Below are 18684 nucleotides of genomic sequence, written 5' to 3'. Positions count from 1 at the left end.
GGGCCCAAGTGGCCAAAAGTAAGTTAGTTTTAAAGACTGAGTGTTCCTGTAAATGGCAGAGGGGCAGGACATGTGGGATGTTTTCTCTGTGGCAGTGGGTCAGCCGATACTCCTGTACAAGTCACAGTGCTAGCAAACACAAAGATGTGATATGAGTTTCAATTAAATAGGATTTTTATTCCATAACTGAATCCACGCTGTCACTTAAGCAGATAAGGATAATGAATGTGGTTATGATTTATATTTTATTAAGTCAAAAGTAATTTATATTACTTTATTTTTTCAAATGCTTAATGCGATGTAACTCTATAAAATTTTATGTTGCAACAGGCCTACAATTTTCTGAATAAATGTAGCATTATTGTTGTTATGTGTATGTTGCAAAGTTAAAGTATTTTATTATTTCCCCTCACAGAAATAATATTTTCAATTTTCATAAATTGCTCATCTTATTTACATTGTACGTGCTCCTTCTGGCTCCTCCCCCGAGCTACGTCATTCTCCATTCCTTTCCACGCTCTTCCCGCCCCTCCCTCTCCCTCCGCAGAACTGCATTCCTACATCGGACCGAACCATTACGTGTTAGCTGAGCCATTTTTGCTCCACAATGGACCAAAGACACACAAGCCACACTCTTTTGACTTGATATTACTATTAAATCTTGTCCTTCTCTGTGTGTGTGTTCACTTGCTTCACCATGTTATCCATATTACAGTGGATGGTTCTGAAGTTTGCCGAAACCAGTAACCCCTCTCATCTCGCTTTAAAGTGGTCTGCTCCGTCTTGCTGCCATGTTGGATGTACGCAACGCTGCTGCAGCTTCTGAGTTTCCGATTGAAAGTTAACCGTTTATCCGCGTATAGCTACACAGCGAGCCCGTATTATTGTTATTTAACGCCACACGGAGAAGCTGAAGTTCTGTTTTCAGCAGGAGCAAGCCTGGAAATACCCCCGTCCTCCTCCGCCCTCCAGCCGGGAGTCGGACTCAGTGGAGATGATCCGGTTGCTGTGGCCTGCAACCGGAGCCCGCATGGATTTTTTGTAATCAGTAGTGTTTGCTTAGTCCGTCCGGGGATAGCTGCATCGTTTCGGTGTTAACTCGAAGAATCGGGAGCCATGAACAGCCACCCGCCGCCCCGCAGAACTGTTAACGTCGGCTCCATTCTCCTGACCCCGCAGGAGAACGAGTGCCTGTTCGGCTACCTGGGCAGGAAATGCGCCGTAAGTTTCCCACTTTGTTTACCACCTGCAGGTCCGAAGAAGGTGCAGGCACATACAGGCACACGTCGTTTGAAACAGCCAGGCTGTGCTTTTCCTGCCAGGTTAGCTTTCTCAGTTGAAACGAAGCAGCAGAAACCCGCCTGGACTCCGCTGTGGCGTTCAACCCGGCGGCCCGGTGTTGAAACGAAGTCGGTGACCCTGAAGCTTTCGCTGCTTCAAACATGTTTATATAAAAACAGTCCTTATTTGTTTTGTCCATTAGCTTCTGCTGTATTATCTTCGTTTGTAAACACAACCAGTGAACCAGATATGAACGACATACGTGGTTAACCATAAGAAATCAATTGGTAGGTGCTACCTGTTTGAAAGGTTTTTAAATCAACAGAACTGTAAAGTCCAAACCCAAACTTTGTTAAACCATTTGTTTAGATCAGTGTTGATGCATGTACGTGTTAGCATTACGCAACTGAACATGTGTGGAACAAAGAAGGCAACGTTTTGGACAGCTGTTTCATTACTCACGTAATTTGTTGAAACAGAACCGGCTTCAGTTAGCTTTAATTTAAATTTATTGGCTGGGTTTGGTTGAGTTTTGTCATAAACTGAAGTATTTTTGGGCTCCGGGCTGGCGGTCAGAAAAAGCAAAGCATTTTGTTTACTCTCTTTAGTTTACGCGTTATAGAGAAGATGATTGAGTGAGAAAATATTCAGATTCACATTCTTAAATAAGTACAAATTGATCCTTCAGTATTGTGATAAAGTCCCATTTCTGTTGTTGGTACTGCGTAACTTGATTTAACGTTTTTATGTGAGTAGAAGTTGGTATGTTGGTGGATATTTAAGAAGCGGGTTGTGCCACTTGGTGTCCATCAGTTTGGAAAGCTGTGGAAGCTGCTCAAAGCTTTATGGAGGGAATTTCAAACCTGACCAGCAAAGCAAAACTTTGTTGGACTTTTGGTCTTTTCAAGACCTAAAACCGACCCAGTTAGTCCAAAACCTGTCCAGGCCACTTCTTCATTGACCTTAAGTTTCCGCTTTGAGGTGTCCAAATGTTTTGTCGTCTGTAAAACGTGCTGATGGGACAGGAAGCTGTGCGCCTCCATTCCTGCCGTTTAGGCGCCACTTGGACACTTCAGGGTCACTTCACTCGGCTGCAAACCGACGGTACCCGGATGTTGTTCTGACGGTTTGATCTGATCTTCTTCGGGGGTGATGTCATGTGATGGTTGCAGGGCGTGCAGTGGGAAACACCTGACCTCAGAACAGCCAGGTAAACTCACACTGGACTGGTGGCTTTGCGCGGTCCAGCGGGGCTGCCTGTCGAACTGAAATGTCTGAATGTCTGGACGGATTTATAAACTTGTTTATATATTTTTTGCTCTCATGTTTCTAGTTTTAGTCTATATTTTATTTATACAAAATTCTTGTATGGCTCCTTGGGGTTAGACATTTAGCAAAGTTCTTTTGTTCAAATGTTAAAAATATGTTTTTTTAGTAGATAAATAGATAAAGTAGGTATCAAAAAGTTACATTCCTGTATTGACAATAGTTGCGTAAAAGCATATCTCCAGTAGCAGTGACCAGTACAAGCTTACAGCAAGGAGCCTCTTTGTGGCACGTTAATTAAGCATGATGAATCAGTGAATTGTGCTGCAGTTTTCATGGAAAACTTTTATAAGCAAAGCAGCGAAAATGACAGCTTATTTGATCTCTTAAAATCAAACCATTTCAGTTACTGTCAGCATCAGTGTACCTGTGTAAGTGCATGTGTGCGAAACTCACGATGAGCTAAATGAATGAATGGGAAACCTTGCAACTACAATTATCTTATTAGCACATCCAGTCTTCAGCAATCCTGCAACAAAAAAGAAAACCAATGAATGAATGAAAGCGAGCGTCATTCAGGAATAAAGAGGGGAGAGGTGACACCATTAAAACGAGGAGTAATTAACCGCTTTGGTCTCGAGCCTCGCTTGCTCTTAGTTAAAAAACATCATAGAAGATGACTTGTGATCAGACCTCGTTTTCTTTTCCCCACAGACACGCAGATGGAGGCTTGTTGGGTGGGGGCCGAGGGCGGCGGCGGTGGTATTTCACAAAGCAGGATTAGAAAGTTCCACAGATGAAGTGTGGCAGCAGTAAAGATGAATCTGGTGATACAGATCTGTCATATTAAGTTTGGCGTTATGTTTGTGGTTATGCATGTTATTTTTATTCTTTAAAGTATAGTAGTAGCTTTAAAAAAAATAGATAAGCTTCCTGAAGGTATGTGGCTAATTTGCTGATCCGGCTTTGTGGAGAGCCCCTCTGCTCCCCTAACGGATCCGTGGTGGGTTTATCCAGAGGACGATTACGTGACAAGTTTGGGGATGCACAGTATTAGGTAGTTTGGATTTAGGACTGTTGGACGTCTACACATGATTTTTCAACCTGTTCTGACCAGTTTTTATAGGTCTGAGAAATTTTCCCGAACTGCAGTTCTTCATTTTATTTTACTCCAGAGTTTGAGTCTGAGGGAGGAGGCACCGCTCATTTAAATCTGTTTAATTCTTTAAGTTATGTTAAAGTCTTCACATTTAGTCATCCCTCTCTGGAGTCAAAAATAACGTGAGCATGTTTGTTTAATGCATCACATTTTTTGGTCATTAAAAGAAAAGAAAAATGATCGGGTGAGATTTGACATACGAATTTTAAAGGACAGCTTGAACCTGTTCAGGGCCTCGCATGCAAAATTTGTTCTGAGATTTATAGTGGATGCGGGATGGGAATTTGGTTGTTTTGTCCATGAAAATGTTGGTTGTCAGATCTCAGACTGGCTGTTCGTGTTCTTGAATGCAGCACCATTCAGATGATGTCAGTCAGAGAAGTTTGGATTCAGATGCATTAAACAAGTCTCTACAAGTTAAGGGCCATCATGAACATTTGTAATCATTAGTTCATGTGTTTAATCTTTAACAAATTCTTAGAGTCCATGGTGATGTCTTCACACCTTGTTTAGCCTGACCAACAATCCAACAGCCAAAGACGTACAGGTTTGTAATGATATGAAACAGAAAAAAGCAGCATCTTCTCAAACCAGAGAACGAAGATGTTTGATAATGGACCTCAACCAAATTAATTTTCTTTGGGTTGGTTAATAGATGAACTGGTCGCGTCCTTCAGTTTTGTGTTGCGAGCTGCTGTAACCTGCAGAGAGTCTGCCTGTGTTCACTGCCACATGCTTTCCCTCGGTGAGAATTTACAGAGCCCAAATGAGGCTTTTAACCGCCAACCTTTGACCTTTCCTGTGTGATGCTGAGCAGTGATTTCATAGTGAAAAGTGTTTCCTGCTGCTCTTCTGACCTGCACACATAAATCACAGAGGAGGAAACTGGTCCAGTGGCATTTCCTCTTTCCTCCCCCAGCGGCTGGAGTTACTTTCTGCCACAGAGGGAGAGATCCTGGCAGAAGATTTAACAGCGTGTGACTTCTGTAGAACCCTCAAAACCACAAACCAGAACAGTGTGAGGACAGGATAGTGCTGAGGACAGCAGCTGGCTTCCTGTCCTACACAAATGAAGGTTAAACACGGTGGAGAGACGTCAGATACCGCAAAAGTACAACAACATAACAGGACTGTGATCCAACACATAACGACTGCAACAAAGGAGTTTCTTATGGCCCAAACTAGTCACAAGACCTCAAAAAATCTGATTGTTTCTCTGCTGGGGACCGGAATCAAGAAGGAAGTGGGAGTTTTCTGCAGTCCAGGCCTGATTTATACATCAGCATGCATTTTGGACGACGCTGTGCTACCGTTTTTTTTTTTGTCAACAGTGGCTGCTGCCAAGACAGCAGTCGTGTTAATAAACCGTCCCTCAGTGCACCCTCGTGTTGTTGAATCATTTGCCTTATTTAGCCATGGCTGTTGCGATGGCGGTTTCGGTCCAGACTAGGGAGGTGTGCGATTCTGAAGTCCGAACTAAGACAACAAATGAATCCAAAATCACACACGTCCAGTCATGCTATCAAGCACGCGTTTATTCTGCACATTTGACAATCTGTTGTGAAATTATTTGCATGTGACTCATAATCTGATTTCAAAAGGTTTCAGTGTTGGCTCTTTGTTTCTCACCTGGTGAAGCAGGTGTGTGCTGTATCTGATCCCTATCACGGTTGAAATGGTTTGCATCAGGTGCGTTTCCTCTGGAGCTACTTTGTTTTTTAACAACTCACCAGATGTGTCTGTCAGATCTGGCAGCTTCACCTGCTGCAGGATATCCCTGATTGTTAAATGTATGTGTTGTTAATGAAGCGTCCACCGTCCTGTCTTTTGTCCTGTGTGTGTGCAGACTCTGTGTTCGGCGGTGGTCCAGGTTTACGGCGCAGACCGGAGCTGCAGCTGGGTGAAGAGGTGCTGTGGAGTGGCCTGTCTGGTCAAAGACAACCCACAGAGGTCCTACTTCATCAGGGTGTTTGACATCAAGGTGAGCGACGCTGTCCTCTACGGTGCTTAGCTTCTGGCCAAGCGTCCAGTCAGTCAGTGCTGTTGAACACTTGGTGGGAGAGACAGTTCACCTGAAAACGCTCCACTTTAGCGAGATAGTATGCACTTATTTGTCATTTTTTCTCTACTTGGCCAAAAGTATAGTTTACTTGCTGCCAGACGCATTAGTGTCAAGACCAAAAATGCTAGACTAAAATCTGTTGTTTTAGCTGCATGATCACTGAATTGAACCAATATTTTAATATATGAATGTTTTCAACAACATACTTGCACATGTTCTGGTGTCTCGCGCCACACGTGGGGCGAGACACCAGAACCAGAATGTTCACCGACCATCAGCGTGGTGTCTTAAGGGCGACCGTCTGCCCTCAGAACGTGTGTGTTCTGCCTGCATGTTCACATACCTTGAAAGCCCTGGATGGAAATCAGTCACAGCTGAGCTCCTCCTGAACTTGCTCTCATGTTTCCTTCTTATTGTTTTTGCAGGAGGGGAAGACCATGTTTGAACAGGAACTGTACCATAACTTTGTCATCAGCAGCTCCAGATCCTACTTCATCTCATTTGCAGGAGATGTAAGTGTGCATCTCATTAGCTCAGAAGCAAAAATGTCCACAGCAGCTGGTCTGACCGATCAAGTCCTGTCGGGTTCACTGAGGTGTGATCAGGCACATGTAGATCAATCACATGTAGAAATGACTGGCGACCGCTGCTGAAATGACCCATTCTTAGTGTTGTTTTAAGGGGACAGATGTTCTCAGATAAATGTTTAAAAGTTGATGATGCTTCACTTCTGGTCCTGGTACAAGGTTTGCTGTTTTACTGCTGCCATCTTTCTGTTGAACACTTTTTTATTCAAAGAAGAAGACTTTTGTCACCTGTGGCTTTTCTTCTTCCTCTTCAGAGCTGTCAGATCGGCCTGAACTTTGCGAGCGAAGAAGAGGCCAAAAGATTCAGAGCTGCCATCAATGACCTGCTCAACCGAAGACAACGCAAAACCGGTAAGTTTTATTTTCGTTTTGCCTTCCTTCTCTGCTTGCTGGCCCTTCACCTTTCACACCTGGGCTCAGACCGAAGAGCACTAACAACCTCTTCTGCTAACCAGACCTCAGCCTCTGTCCCAAACCTGTCTGACAAGTCTGCCTTCTCATGTCCTCCTGCAGCAGGAAATGTGCAGGGCTGATAAATTCAGATCGACCTTGGAAACACGTGTTGGTTTGACCTCAGCATCTCAACAAGTCTGAGTAGGAGCTTATGTAAGAGTTGATGCTTAAGCTGCTGCTGTGGTATTTGAATGGATGTACTGAAAGGAAGAATCCCACATGCTGCTGGACTCTTGATCTGAAGACAGTTAATCAAGTAATCTCCAGCGACAGGCAGTGATTCTTCGGTTTCTCCTCAGCCAAAAAGTTGTGATTGTAAACACCTTAAGGCCTCATTTAGACTAATTCAGGCATCAGAACAAAAAAAGACCTGTTTTGAATTCCGCATTTCCATTCTATAAGCACAACAAACAGGGATGCTCGTGGGTAAGGCAGTCTGACAGTCACAGTGACGTTGCATCACCTCACAAGCAGTCTGTGGAGCAGCGTCAACTGTTCAGTCTCCTCTCGACCACCAGGACCTCGTAAAATGGCCGTCGTCGACAACATAGCAGGTTTTTATTCAGGAAGGATAGGCAGCGTGCTGGCATTGTTTCAGGAGAAGTTTTTCAGCATAACGACAGAGCTGGAGCCACAATATTAAATTCCAAGTCGCATCAAATTCTCTGGCTTCACATGGTGCAGTGGTGTGATTCCAGACAGGTAAAGGTGTTTTCTTAGATGAGGACAGGAGTTGAGGTTTGGTCTGGGACAGTTTCCTTCTCTGCTGCTGGGAGCTCAGTGTGCTTCTCTGTGTCGTAAACATCTCTGCAGTGAGGGTCCTCTGTGGCTTCCCTCCAGCTCCTCTCAGCATGCCGACCTTTTGAAGTGCACCACTCAGACTGGGGTGGTGACTGAGGGTCCAGAGGCAGGCTTTCTTTTATGGGGGGTGGGGGGGTTTAATCAGATGCACACCGAGCTCGCTAAACTTCAGCATCTCTTTTTCTGGTTGTGTCGAAGACTTCCTGAACTGACTCGCTGACTGTTTTTGCCTATTGTGTCGACAACATGAGGCAGCATGTTTTAAGATTTTACTGCTGATGGTTTCGCCTTCTCTCTGTCTGCTGCAGAATCCCACTAACTGATCTTTAACACACTTTCTGATTCTGGAGCATCTCACGCTTTTCTCTCGCCTCTTAAAATATCTTTTATTGTATGTTTTCTAAGTTGAGTTCAGTCCTGTTGATTTTGTTCTGAAACTATTGTTAATTTTTCTTTTTCAGAGAAGAGAGGTGACCCTAAAAATGGTATGTTGAACTCTACAATAACAATAATCTTAAGATTTGGTTTTGCTCACTGCATCAGTTCAGGGGTTTTTACTCTTTTTTTTCCTTTCCTTTCTTTTTTTTGTTTTCCAAACCAAACGGTAAATATGACAATCAAATTCCCCAACAGCAAAAAAACAAAAAGTTCAATAAAACACAACAAAATGGAGAAAAATTAAAGTCGTTAAGACTGTTGAATGTAAAAGATGGACATGAGAGCTCCCCCTGCTGGCTGACTGTAGTACAGCTCCTAAACTCTTCCCCCTCCATGTTAGCATATGGGACATGAGCCAAACTAAAAACTCTAAAAAGACACAAAAGCTTTAAAGTACATGCCAAATAATTTTTTCCCAAAAGATGGTTTCTATCATCTTAGGTATTTCTTGTCACACTGTTGTTGCTTCAAGTGTTCATTTCTTTCATAAGTTTGGTTTTAATTAGTTATGAGATTTTACGAAAAGGGGCTGAAATGTCATGATTGACAGCTGGGTGCTGCTCCTTATTGGCTCAGGCGGATGTGTGGGCAGGAATTCAGTACCAGCTTTCACTCGTACACTGTGCTTGTAAAGGTCCTGCACCAGAACACACACCTCGGGTTTAATCTGGGTGAAACAGTCCAGGTTAGAAAACACTGGGACAACAACAGCAGACTGTGGTTGTTGATTGAAAACAGGGCTCGCGCTCACTGAGTGTGTCGGGACAAAAATAGATGTTGAGTGGATGGCAGGAGTCTTGAGTGCTGAGTCGTGGTGTTTCCTGACACGCTGGCGGCGTTGTTTCACAGACACACACAGTCACAGAGTGGAGTCTGCAGCAGGTTAATCTGGTCGGCAGGAAGCCCTTCTGTGCCATATGTGAACCACATGGCCTCTGGTGTTGTTCCCTTTAAACCCTGTTGTGATGCACATTAGGACTAATCTGTAATCCCTCATTTACTGCTGCTGAACATTTGTTTTGTATAGACTTCATTTTATCTTTCAGTTTATGAGAGGAAACGTGAATCAGCACGAACATTTTAATATCCGCCAAGATCAAAGCCAGTACTGAGACGCTGGTCTGAGTCTTCTGACTGAATTAATGTAGATGAAAGGTCTCCAGCATGCGTGGAGTAGTGGGCCCATGAATATATGAAGAGAACGGGTTACTGCACCACCAGTCATCCTTGCTGCAGGCTCCCAGTGGCCAGTTGCAGTACTGCATCCAAGAAAAATCACATTGCAGTCAGCTGTGTGCATACCATTTCCAGGAGGCACAGAAAAACCGTGAGAAAATGGAGAGGAAAAGATGTGTTTTCACTGTTGTGAACATTTTCGTCAAGTGAGAGATTTCAAGATTTCTCCTTCATCACCACACAGCTCCCGACTGGATGAACCGTCAGCATTTTGGAACGTGTGGCTGGTGTTTTCGATTCATCCAGTCTGGGATGCAGTTTACACAAACTCCCCAGCTTTGGTTTGTCTTTGCGCCATCTTGTGGGCGGAGACCAAAATGGGGAGCACAAAGACTGTGAATGTTGCCTGTACATGACATGAAGTGAGGTGGCTGTTTGTCGTATGTCAGAACATTTGGGGTCTGTGGGTGAAAATGGCCTGTGAATGTAAAAGCTGTTTCACTGCACTGGTTTGGCTGCACCTAAACACCATCATGAGCACAGTTGCTGGTAATGGTCCCAGTGGTCCCCGTCTGAACTTCCGTTTAGGTCTTCTCCTCTGCAGCTGTGTTTACATGTCATCCCAAAAGACGGTTTACTTTCATTAAGCCTTTGGAGTGTTGGCAAACAACAGGCGCTGTAAAGAGCAGGATTAACACATCCCAGGATCTGTGCCTGACATCGTTCTTTCATCCAAGTTTGTCTCCAGTGGCACACACTCTCTCTCTGACATTTCAGTTGTGAAACATGAGTCCAGCACTGGGATGGTGCTGCTCCGGCTTCGCCTCTGTGGACATGTGTTTGTGATCCGCCCCCTCCTCACGTTCTCACTGTGAGCACGTCAGTAATGAGGAAGCTGCTCATGTTGGTACTGTTACTGCCACATTGTTTGGAGATGTTCACCTCCCACTTTCTTGTCACCTGATGTGAGCTCTTAAGTCGGGCTCAAGCTGCTTGTCGACAAACTGAATGCAGTGGCCTTGAATGGATGTTCGCTGGTGCAAATGAAGTACAAACAGAATCCAGAACGTTTTGTGTCCGTCGGTGTCTTGTCGGTTGCTTACAGACTGTGGATGCGCACATATCTGTTTATAATGAGCTGGCTTAGCTTCTCTGTTAGCACACGTTATGTTACCTCTCAGTACCTGACACTTTTCAGTACATGTCAAAACACTGCACTGAAGCGTTCTACGTTGTTATAACTTTTTAGCATCTGAGCCACCTGCGTAGGCCTGAGAATCAAAGCCACAGTTCCATGCTGCTCTTCTTGAAAGTGGAAACCGACACCCTGCCCATCCTGTTCCTCAGGAGACTGCAGATTTGAGGCGGGCCGGTTGATCTGGTCTCGACATCCAGCATTCATGGGGAGTCCAGGGATTTGGACTGGGATTAGCAGTGGATTAGTGATTATGTCGGATGCTGTTGCGGTCTGGAGAGATTATGAAGAATTGGAGGCCCGAGCAGGACCCACCAGAGGGTAGGGACAGCAGGACAACGTTTATATTAGAAAAAAACAGATGATTGTTGTCAGTATGTCAGGATGGGACAGTCAGATTTTACTACAGCGAACACCTCACTTACAGTCTAAAGTGTTGCCAGCGTCCCCCTGTAGGATCTTGTCTTCATTACAGCCAAAACAGTAGTGTTAAAGGAACCCACACAACACTTTGAGGGGTATGACATAATCCAGGAGGTCCAGTTTGACACATGCCAAAACACCTCCATTGGCACACACTCATTCTGACAAACTAGAACATGGTCAGAGCAGCTCTTCTTTCAACCTCACAACGAAAACCAAACGGTAGGAACACAAACCATCATGGTTCAAAGTCCAGGAATGTGCGTTCACGTGTGTTGTACTGGATCAGGCCATGTTGTGTCGCCTTAAAGCTGCTGTATTCTGTGTGAACCCTGTGGAAACCCATCCTGATGATGTTACAGTAATTACAACAACACACGTACATGAGCTGGTTCATCTCTGTTGACCTCAGGATTGTGCCTGCTGTGTTTACATGCAGTTTCTGTGAACAAAATCCACTTCACACACAGAAGTTTTGCTGTCACAACATCAACCACATCTCACATTTCTGTCCTCTCGCCAGGTCCAGCTCTGCACATGGCCACGGTGGACATCAAGAACCCGGAGATCAACAACGTCCGCTTCCACAACTCGCACAGCCACCAGCAGCCGTACCACCTCAACAACATGCTGAGCCACAGCGGGCTCACCCGCAAGGACAAGAAGACCAAAGGCAAGAAGAAGAAGCTGACCAAGGCGGACATCGGCACGCCCAGCAACTTCCAGTGAGTCGCCCTTCAGACCTGAGAGCTTCCATCAGCAGTCAGTCACCCTTTAAGCACTGAAACATGAAACAGAGCCCAGCTGTGTGTGTGTGTGTGTCCGTGTGTGTCCTGCAGTAACACTGGGCATCGTGGCGACAGTCAACATGTTGTGCTATAGTCTGAGAATGCTCAGTGACCAGCCACTGTCTGTGACTAGCTTGTGTATGTGGGGGTGGGGGGGGGGGGGGGGGGGGGGGGTGGGGGGGGGGGACTCACTATTTAGCATATGCACATGGTCGCACACGTGCACAGGCGAAATACTTTGTGTGTGTGTGTGTGTGAGAGAGTGAGTGTCATCTCATCATGTTCTTCCCTGTCTTCTTCAGGCACATCGGTCACGTGGGCTGGGATCCAAACACAGGTTTCGATGTGAGTACCCTTCACAATCTCTCACACACACAAACACAGTACAATAGTGACCTGTGTGGTGACTGCATGTTTACACCACACAATGGACTCCTTTTGTTTCCTGCTCGTGTCCACAAACATCACACAGACGCAGAACGTTCCAGAGTCTGCAGCCTCGTTAGCAGACTGCAGAAAGTTAAAAAATAAGCAGACTTGAATACCAGCACATGCAAAGCACTTGTCTCTTCGCAGTCTCAAAAGGCTCTGATGGTTGCACTGTGGTGTTGAGCACAAAAAACTTTATTTATGTCGTATAAATAAAGTTAATTAATAAGACGTGAAGTGTCTGGCTTTGACTTCACAAGAAGAGCTGCAGCAGCCAGGAAGCTCTGCTTTGTTTTACTGTGAAAGTATTTTAGCTGTCAGCTGCTGTGTTAAAAATACTTCTTCTGATGTGATCACAGTTAGAGGTTCAGTGTTGGCTTCAGTGAAAGTCCGTCAAAGTGAACACAGCTGGAGAAGCGCTGTGAAGAGCTGTGTGACAACCTTAACTTTAATAAACACAACAAGTTTTTCTCATGTACAAATAGTTATTCAACCAGCTCGATATTCCAAACAGGTTTCCAGAGTCCTGCTGGCCGTGCAGGTGACCACATGGTCACTGTGTTGTCGTATTGTCTTCTAGTAAAAACTTCTTCTTTCTCTGTCAGGTGCATCAGATTTTGCAATTAAAAACAAACAATTTAGGTTGCAGGCGTCATTAAAAAGAGGATAAACAGACGTGACAGGCTGCCAAAATAACAAACCCTGACCTGCAGGAGATTGGGGCTTGTTGATTAATCATTTAACCAAAAGTTGTTTGTTCTATTAGGCAGTGAAAAATGCTCATCAGGTGTCGTGTTTTGTCCACAACCCACAGATTTTCACTTCACTGTCATCACGGAGTTAAAAAATGCACTCAAACCGATTGCTAAAATACAATTTAGTTGTAGTTGTCACAGAATCATTAAATTGTTGCAGGTCTACAAATCGTTTTCTCCGAGCATAAAGGAGCACTGTGGTTTGGCACTGACCCCTGCAGAGGTCTTCCTCATTTTACATGTTGTTTTTGTATGGGTGTGCTGCAGGGATTATCCTGAGAGAGTATCCAGAGTATCCTGAGCTATTAGTGATTTGTACTGCATCATTTAAAATGTCTGTAGTCGTAGAGAGGAGGCTGTTCAGGAACTCTTGTAGCAACCGCTCCTGCTGATGTGAGTCCGCTAATGGGTTTAACGAGCAGGACGCTCGTTACCTTCCAGTCATCGTCTCCGTTCACCCGACTGATCGATCCGGCATGTCGGTCACACACCAGAGAGTCCCAGAATGCACTGCAGCGTGACAGAAACAGGAGGGCTGAATATTTCTTGGTAGGAGACGGTTCAGAGCTGCAGATTAATGTTGGATGTCAGGTTTCAGACTGTTTGTAATTCCAGCTGTTGGCCACCAGGGGTCGCACCGACACTGTGACTGACTGCTGTGGAATTTACCTTCACTGCAGAAGAAGCTGAAGCTCACTGCTTTTGAACAAAACAAAAAAAGCCAATCAGAGAGGAGCAGGAAACTCTTTTCTGTACTCAGCTTCACACCTCATGTTTCTGTGGAAGTCTGGGTGTGTTTTTATTAACTGAAGAAATCAACACAAAACCATATGATCGACAGTCAGACAAAACCCCAACATTAATAGAACAGGAAGAGAAACGAAGGCAGAAAAATGGGAAAGTTAGTCAGTGTAAATGATAATAAAATCATCAAAAGCAGAAAGACAAGACAAATATAATAAAATCAAGTGAAAAACGTTATAGGTTTCAGATTAAACTCCAAGCTGAGGCTGCGGGTGTTAAATTAGTCTCATAACTGTTACTAATAATAACCTAAATTTCCCAATTCAATCGAGGAACATTTGAGTGTGGCACAAACTTGGAGTCTCGTCTTAAAATGTGGTCCTGACGTGTGTGCTGTGGACGTTGCAGCTGAACAATCTGGACCCTGAACTGAAGAACCTGTTCGACATGTGCGGCATCTCCGAGGCTCAGCTGAAGGACCGAGAGACGTCCAAGGTCATCTACGACTTCATCGAGAAGAAGGGAGGGGTGGAGGCTGTGAAGAACGAGCTGAGGAGGCAGGGTGAGCGCGCGCACACACACACACACACACACACACACACGCACACACACACACGCACTCACACACACGCACATGCAGAGCTTTGATGTGTCAAACTGGTGTTCAGCAGCTCAGCGTTCGTTGACGCTCCTCAGTTTCATCAGGTTTTGTGTGTGATCGTGTCCCTCAGACACTGTGGACTTCTCTCATTTTCAGTAATTTAAAAAAATCTTTTTAAGACCATCTGTGTTGTAAACTCACAGATATTTTGGTGCATTATTTGAGTGCTGAAAGCATTAGTTCAGTTCATCTTCAGGCAGAAAATGAATCCCGATCTGTTTTGACGAGTGATGAATTGTTCAAGTCCTTCGTCGCGTAAAGACACCAAGCAGCACTTTGAGCACGTTGACATCATTACATTGATTAAATGTGTTTGGACTCACACAGTCCAACAGGCCGGCTGTTGGACTGTCATGGAGTATCAAGCAGTTTTATCACTTCCTGCATTTTCCTGTGAGACATCAGATTTTAGGTGTGCAGATGAAACCGTAGTTTCTGTCTGAGTTTCTGATTCCTGGTGACAGACTCGTCTTTCTTCTGTCCTGAGTTTCTCTCCATGTTTTATTCATGTTAAACTGCACCGAGAGGACTGTCGAGTGATCTGAATCTGAATCTAGGCTGCTGTGTCACAGTGTGTCTCAGGTCCAGACCAGGAATAGAAGGATGGAGGATCTTTTCTTGCTGTCCTAATGATTTAAACGTGTTTCTGATGAGTACTGGGATATTACTGGTGATCAGCGGTTGTTGGGCTTCTCTTCCTGGCTTCAGTTTCCATACCTGCACTCTGAGGCTACAAGTTTACTATTAGTTCCATTATTGACTAATTTGCAATTTATTTCCTATATAATTTGATTGACTGTTTTGCCTGTTGTTGTTGTTGAAAAATGTCCTCCTCAGATGTTGACAGTGACAGATGTTTTGTTCACTTTTCTGTCACATTTTGGATTCATTTTCAGTATTCTTGTTCAAAATTCACTGAATCTATTAACAAAACATACAAATAAGCAAGCTAATGCAAAAATTGCTATTTGGTACGTAAAACCCTTTAAAAATATTGAGAAAAGCACCAGAGCTGAGCAGACTGCATTTAGTGCATTTAGCCACCAGGTGTGGCAAGTGAAGCCTTGAACCAGCATTCTTGTCCCCAGTTCTGCCCGCTGCCCCCCTCTCATGGGTTCTGATACTGAGCAGAACCACAGCAGCACAGGTGAGAGCTGTGAGGATGCAGGTGGTGGTCATGTGATCATAGAGGTCATGTGACTCGGCGTGGGTTAAGTTGCACTGATCCTGAGTCAGTTTGCACTCTTTGGGAAACTTTATTGACACTGATACAACCTGATCATGTCCATCTCCCTCCTGCAGCACCCCCTCCACCTCCCTCTCGTGGCGGTCCTCCTCCTCCTCCTCCGCCCCTGCACAGCTCAGCACCGCCCCCTCCTCCTCCGCCATCCAGAGGGAGCCGTGGAGCCCCTCCTCCCCCTCCTCCATCCAGAGCCCCCGCCTCAGCTCCTCCTCCACCGCCTCCCTCTAGACCAGGAACTCTTGGTGCTCCGCCTCCTCCACCTCCTCCCACCAGAGGAGGTCACCAGCCCCCGCCTCCTCCCCACCATCACCACCACCAGCCTCCTCCTCCTCCTCCTCCTCCATCCTCCTCGCACTCATCTGTCGCCCCCCAAGCCCCACCCCCTCCGCCTCCCCCATTGGCCCAGCATTCTCCACTAAGCAGCAGTGGTGGTTCTGCCCCTGCTCCACCCCCTCCACCTCCTCCTCCACCTCCTCCCCCTGGCCCACCTCCCCCTCCGGATCTGGATGGCGTCGGTGGAGGCGGAGACTCTCCTCACTCGCCGAGCCCCGGCGGGAAGTCGGCGCTGCTGGAGCAGATCAGAGGAGGAACCCAGCTGAAGAAGGTGGAGCAGAACAACAGAGCGCCGGCCTCCAGCGTGGGACGAGACGCCCTGCTGGACCAGATCCGACAGGGGATCCAGCTCAAGACCGTAAGGCGAACTCACAGTTTGTGTCACAAATCGCACAAACACAAGAAGCACATTTTCACATTCAGACCAACTTGATGGTTTTCTGTGATGGAAGCGTCACTGGTATAAATACTGCAGTACACCACAGCGTCTCCCTCAGTGTCCTTAAGTCTGCCTCCCGCAGATGAAAGACACGAGCCAACTGGACACGACTCCATGGTGCCAATCGGCCAAAATGTAGATGAATATTTTAAAAAATGTGCACAGTTTTGTTTGAAAAAGCGTGAAGAGAGTGAAACTTCCTGTGCATCACTAAATGAATGAAAGGTTCGAAGGGTTTGTTAATCTCTTTCCTGCAGTGCCTTTACTGTGGCGTTTTCTGAGTCACTTCCTGTAGGCTATGCCATCGCCATCAGGTGGGGCAAACCGATCTTTGTTAAAACACACCTCTAAAGCACATCAGCATGAATAAACAGGATGTTGTGGTGGCCTTCTTGTCAAAGGGACGGATGAAGAATTTGTTTTCCCACACATATGAATGTTACCTGATTTGTATGTTTAAAGAAAGGTGATAATACTTGTCTCAAACTGGACCGGATCCGTTCTTGTGCCTCCAGGTGTCCGATCATCCAGAGTCCAGTCCTCCAACACCAGCTCCCACTGCCGGCATCGTCGGCGCTCTCATGGAAGTGATGCAGAAGAGGAGCAAAGCCATCCATTCCTCAGGTAACCGCAACACCTGAGACACACATCCTGTGACCACGACATCCGGGGACACCGTTTCCAAGGGCACGTCCATACTTAAAGGAATAGTTTGATATTTTAGCTGAGAGTTGAATGAGATTGACACTTTTTTGTAGCCAGCAGCCGGCTAACTTAGCTTAGCATAAAGCCTGGAAACGGAGGGAAACGGCTAGCCTGGCCGTGTAGGACCTGCGTCTGTCCGGCAGCACCTCTAAGCCTCGCTAATAAACGAAGCCATTGGGCCACTGAAATGAAATGACTGAGTTAACGTGAAAATGTTTCCACTGTCACGATGTCCCTTTTCAAATGTGTCTCCTCCCCCCCAGACGAAGACGAGGATGACGAAGACGACGAGGACTTCGAAGACGACGACGAGTGGGAGGACTAGCGAGCGTTGGTCTCCTGAACCCCGAGCCCCTCTGCACCTCCCGCTGGCACTAAAATGTCTCCTCCAAATCTTCCAGCACCTGACTCGAGCTCTAATGTAAATGTTGTATGAATCGGCTGTATATTTATTTTTGCCTTTTTTTTGTTTTTGCTTTTTGTTTTTTATGACGATTCTAATTAATCTGTGCAATACCTCATCCGTTAAATCTGCCACCTCGTCGTTAAGGAGCGCGCGCTTCCCGCCGCCCGTCCTTACAAAGCACTTAACGCAGCCGGCTTCATGTCTTTATCAATAATCGATCATATGAAACGGGAGCCGCTCCCCGCTGGGGCGACTCTGAATCGGACACTTCGTGTGCTCCTTGGGAAATACTTCTTGTGTTAATCTCTTCGTGTTGTCGTTCCCGGGTTCGGGGGGCGGGACGAGCAGCGACCAAACGGGCGGGATCCCCTTCGCGTTTGACGGCCGGCGGCTCAGACGTGAGTTGACGCTACGTCCTTAACGTGTTTCCTACTTTGTCACGAACCCTTTGACCAAAATGCGGCGGCTCGGTCGCCTCGTGTGGATTTTCAGCTTTTTGTTTTTTATGAAGTCAAAGCCGTTTATTTGCACACAGTTTATACGATAGTTCAGTTTTGTGTTTTTTCAGGTGTGTGTGTTTTGTCCAATGGTTTTTATTTCATTTCAAGCAGGTTACAGTGAACACTTTTTAAAGCTAAAGATTTTGTTACATGGTGACATGACTGACTTCCTTTGTCTTAATACAGAAACACACACACACACACACACACAGAGTGGCGTCTGTGAAGCGAACGTTTTGTTCTTCCTGTCTGGTTGGTTGTTTTTGTTGTGACATCATTCCGTTATTTCCTGCGGGAGGAAACCTTATCGGCGCTCAGTATTTCAAATACCGCATCACGCAGAGAAACTAAAAGATATGAAAACTCTTCATCCTCTTCCGTCCTTCAGTTAACAAACTTAATTTTATGCAATGCGACTGTAAATGCCTCCGTATGGAGAATAATAATAAAAAGATATAAAAACAGCAAATAATAATATTGAACCAAATGTGGCATTTGCGAGCAGCTCGTGGCGTCGCGGTGGCTGTGATCCTCGGTGTGCGCGCTCGTTTTAACCGCCCAGCGAGGCCCGATGCTGCACCGAGCAGCCGAGATACCGACAGAGAACCTGTGAAAAGGGTCGGGGGGGACAATGAGAATACTAAATTGTATACTGAAATAAATGTTAATATTTACAGAGAAATGTGTCTCCTGTTTTTGTCCGAGCAGTTCTGCGTTTGCTTTGCTTTGGTCGCATCCTGTCCGTCACTGAACGGTTTCCTCAGCAAACGGCGCCCGGTGAACGTGTCCGCGTCCACAAAGCTTCCGGCAGGTAGTCACGGTGTTCATGTTCGTTATGTG

General features: G+C 45.7%; 1 protein-coding gene across 2 annotated transcripts; it reads left to right on the top strand.

The window, feature by feature from the left end:
- Positions 1–628: 628 nt before the first annotated feature.
- On the top strand, positions 629–18526 carry wasla (WASP like actin nucleation promoting factor a). 2 transcript variants are annotated; one of them, XM_046394594.1, is made up of 11 exons: positions 633–1221; positions 5553–5687; positions 6194–6280; positions 6610–6706; positions 8071–8094; positions 11365–11566; positions 11932–11974; positions 13966–14119; positions 15521–16152; positions 16749–16857; positions 17202–18526. In XM_046394594.1, the coding sequence occupies exons 1-11, from the start codon at positions 1117–1119 to the stop codon at positions 17261–17263; spliced, it is 1650 nt and encodes a 549-aa protein (XP_046250550.1). In that variant the 5' UTR covers positions 633–1116; the 3' UTR covers positions 17264–18526. The 2 variants fall into 2 exon arrangements, with proteins under 2 accessions (XP_046250551.1, XP_046250550.1); XM_046394595.1 differs by lacking the exon at positions 8071–8094 and having other exon boundaries at positions 629–1221.
- The last annotated feature ends 158 nt before the right edge of the window (positions 18527–18684 follow it).

The sequence above is a fragment of the Scatophagus argus genome, chromosome 7, assembly GCF_020382885.2.
Source record: "Scatophagus argus isolate fScaArg1 chromosome 7, fScaArg1.pri, whole genome shotgun sequence".
In the NCBI taxonomy this organism is placed as follows: domain Eukaryota; kingdom Metazoa; phylum Chordata; class Actinopteri; family Scatophagidae; genus Scatophagus; species Scatophagus argus.
This window is presented reverse-complemented; position numbering and strand designations above follow the sequence as displayed.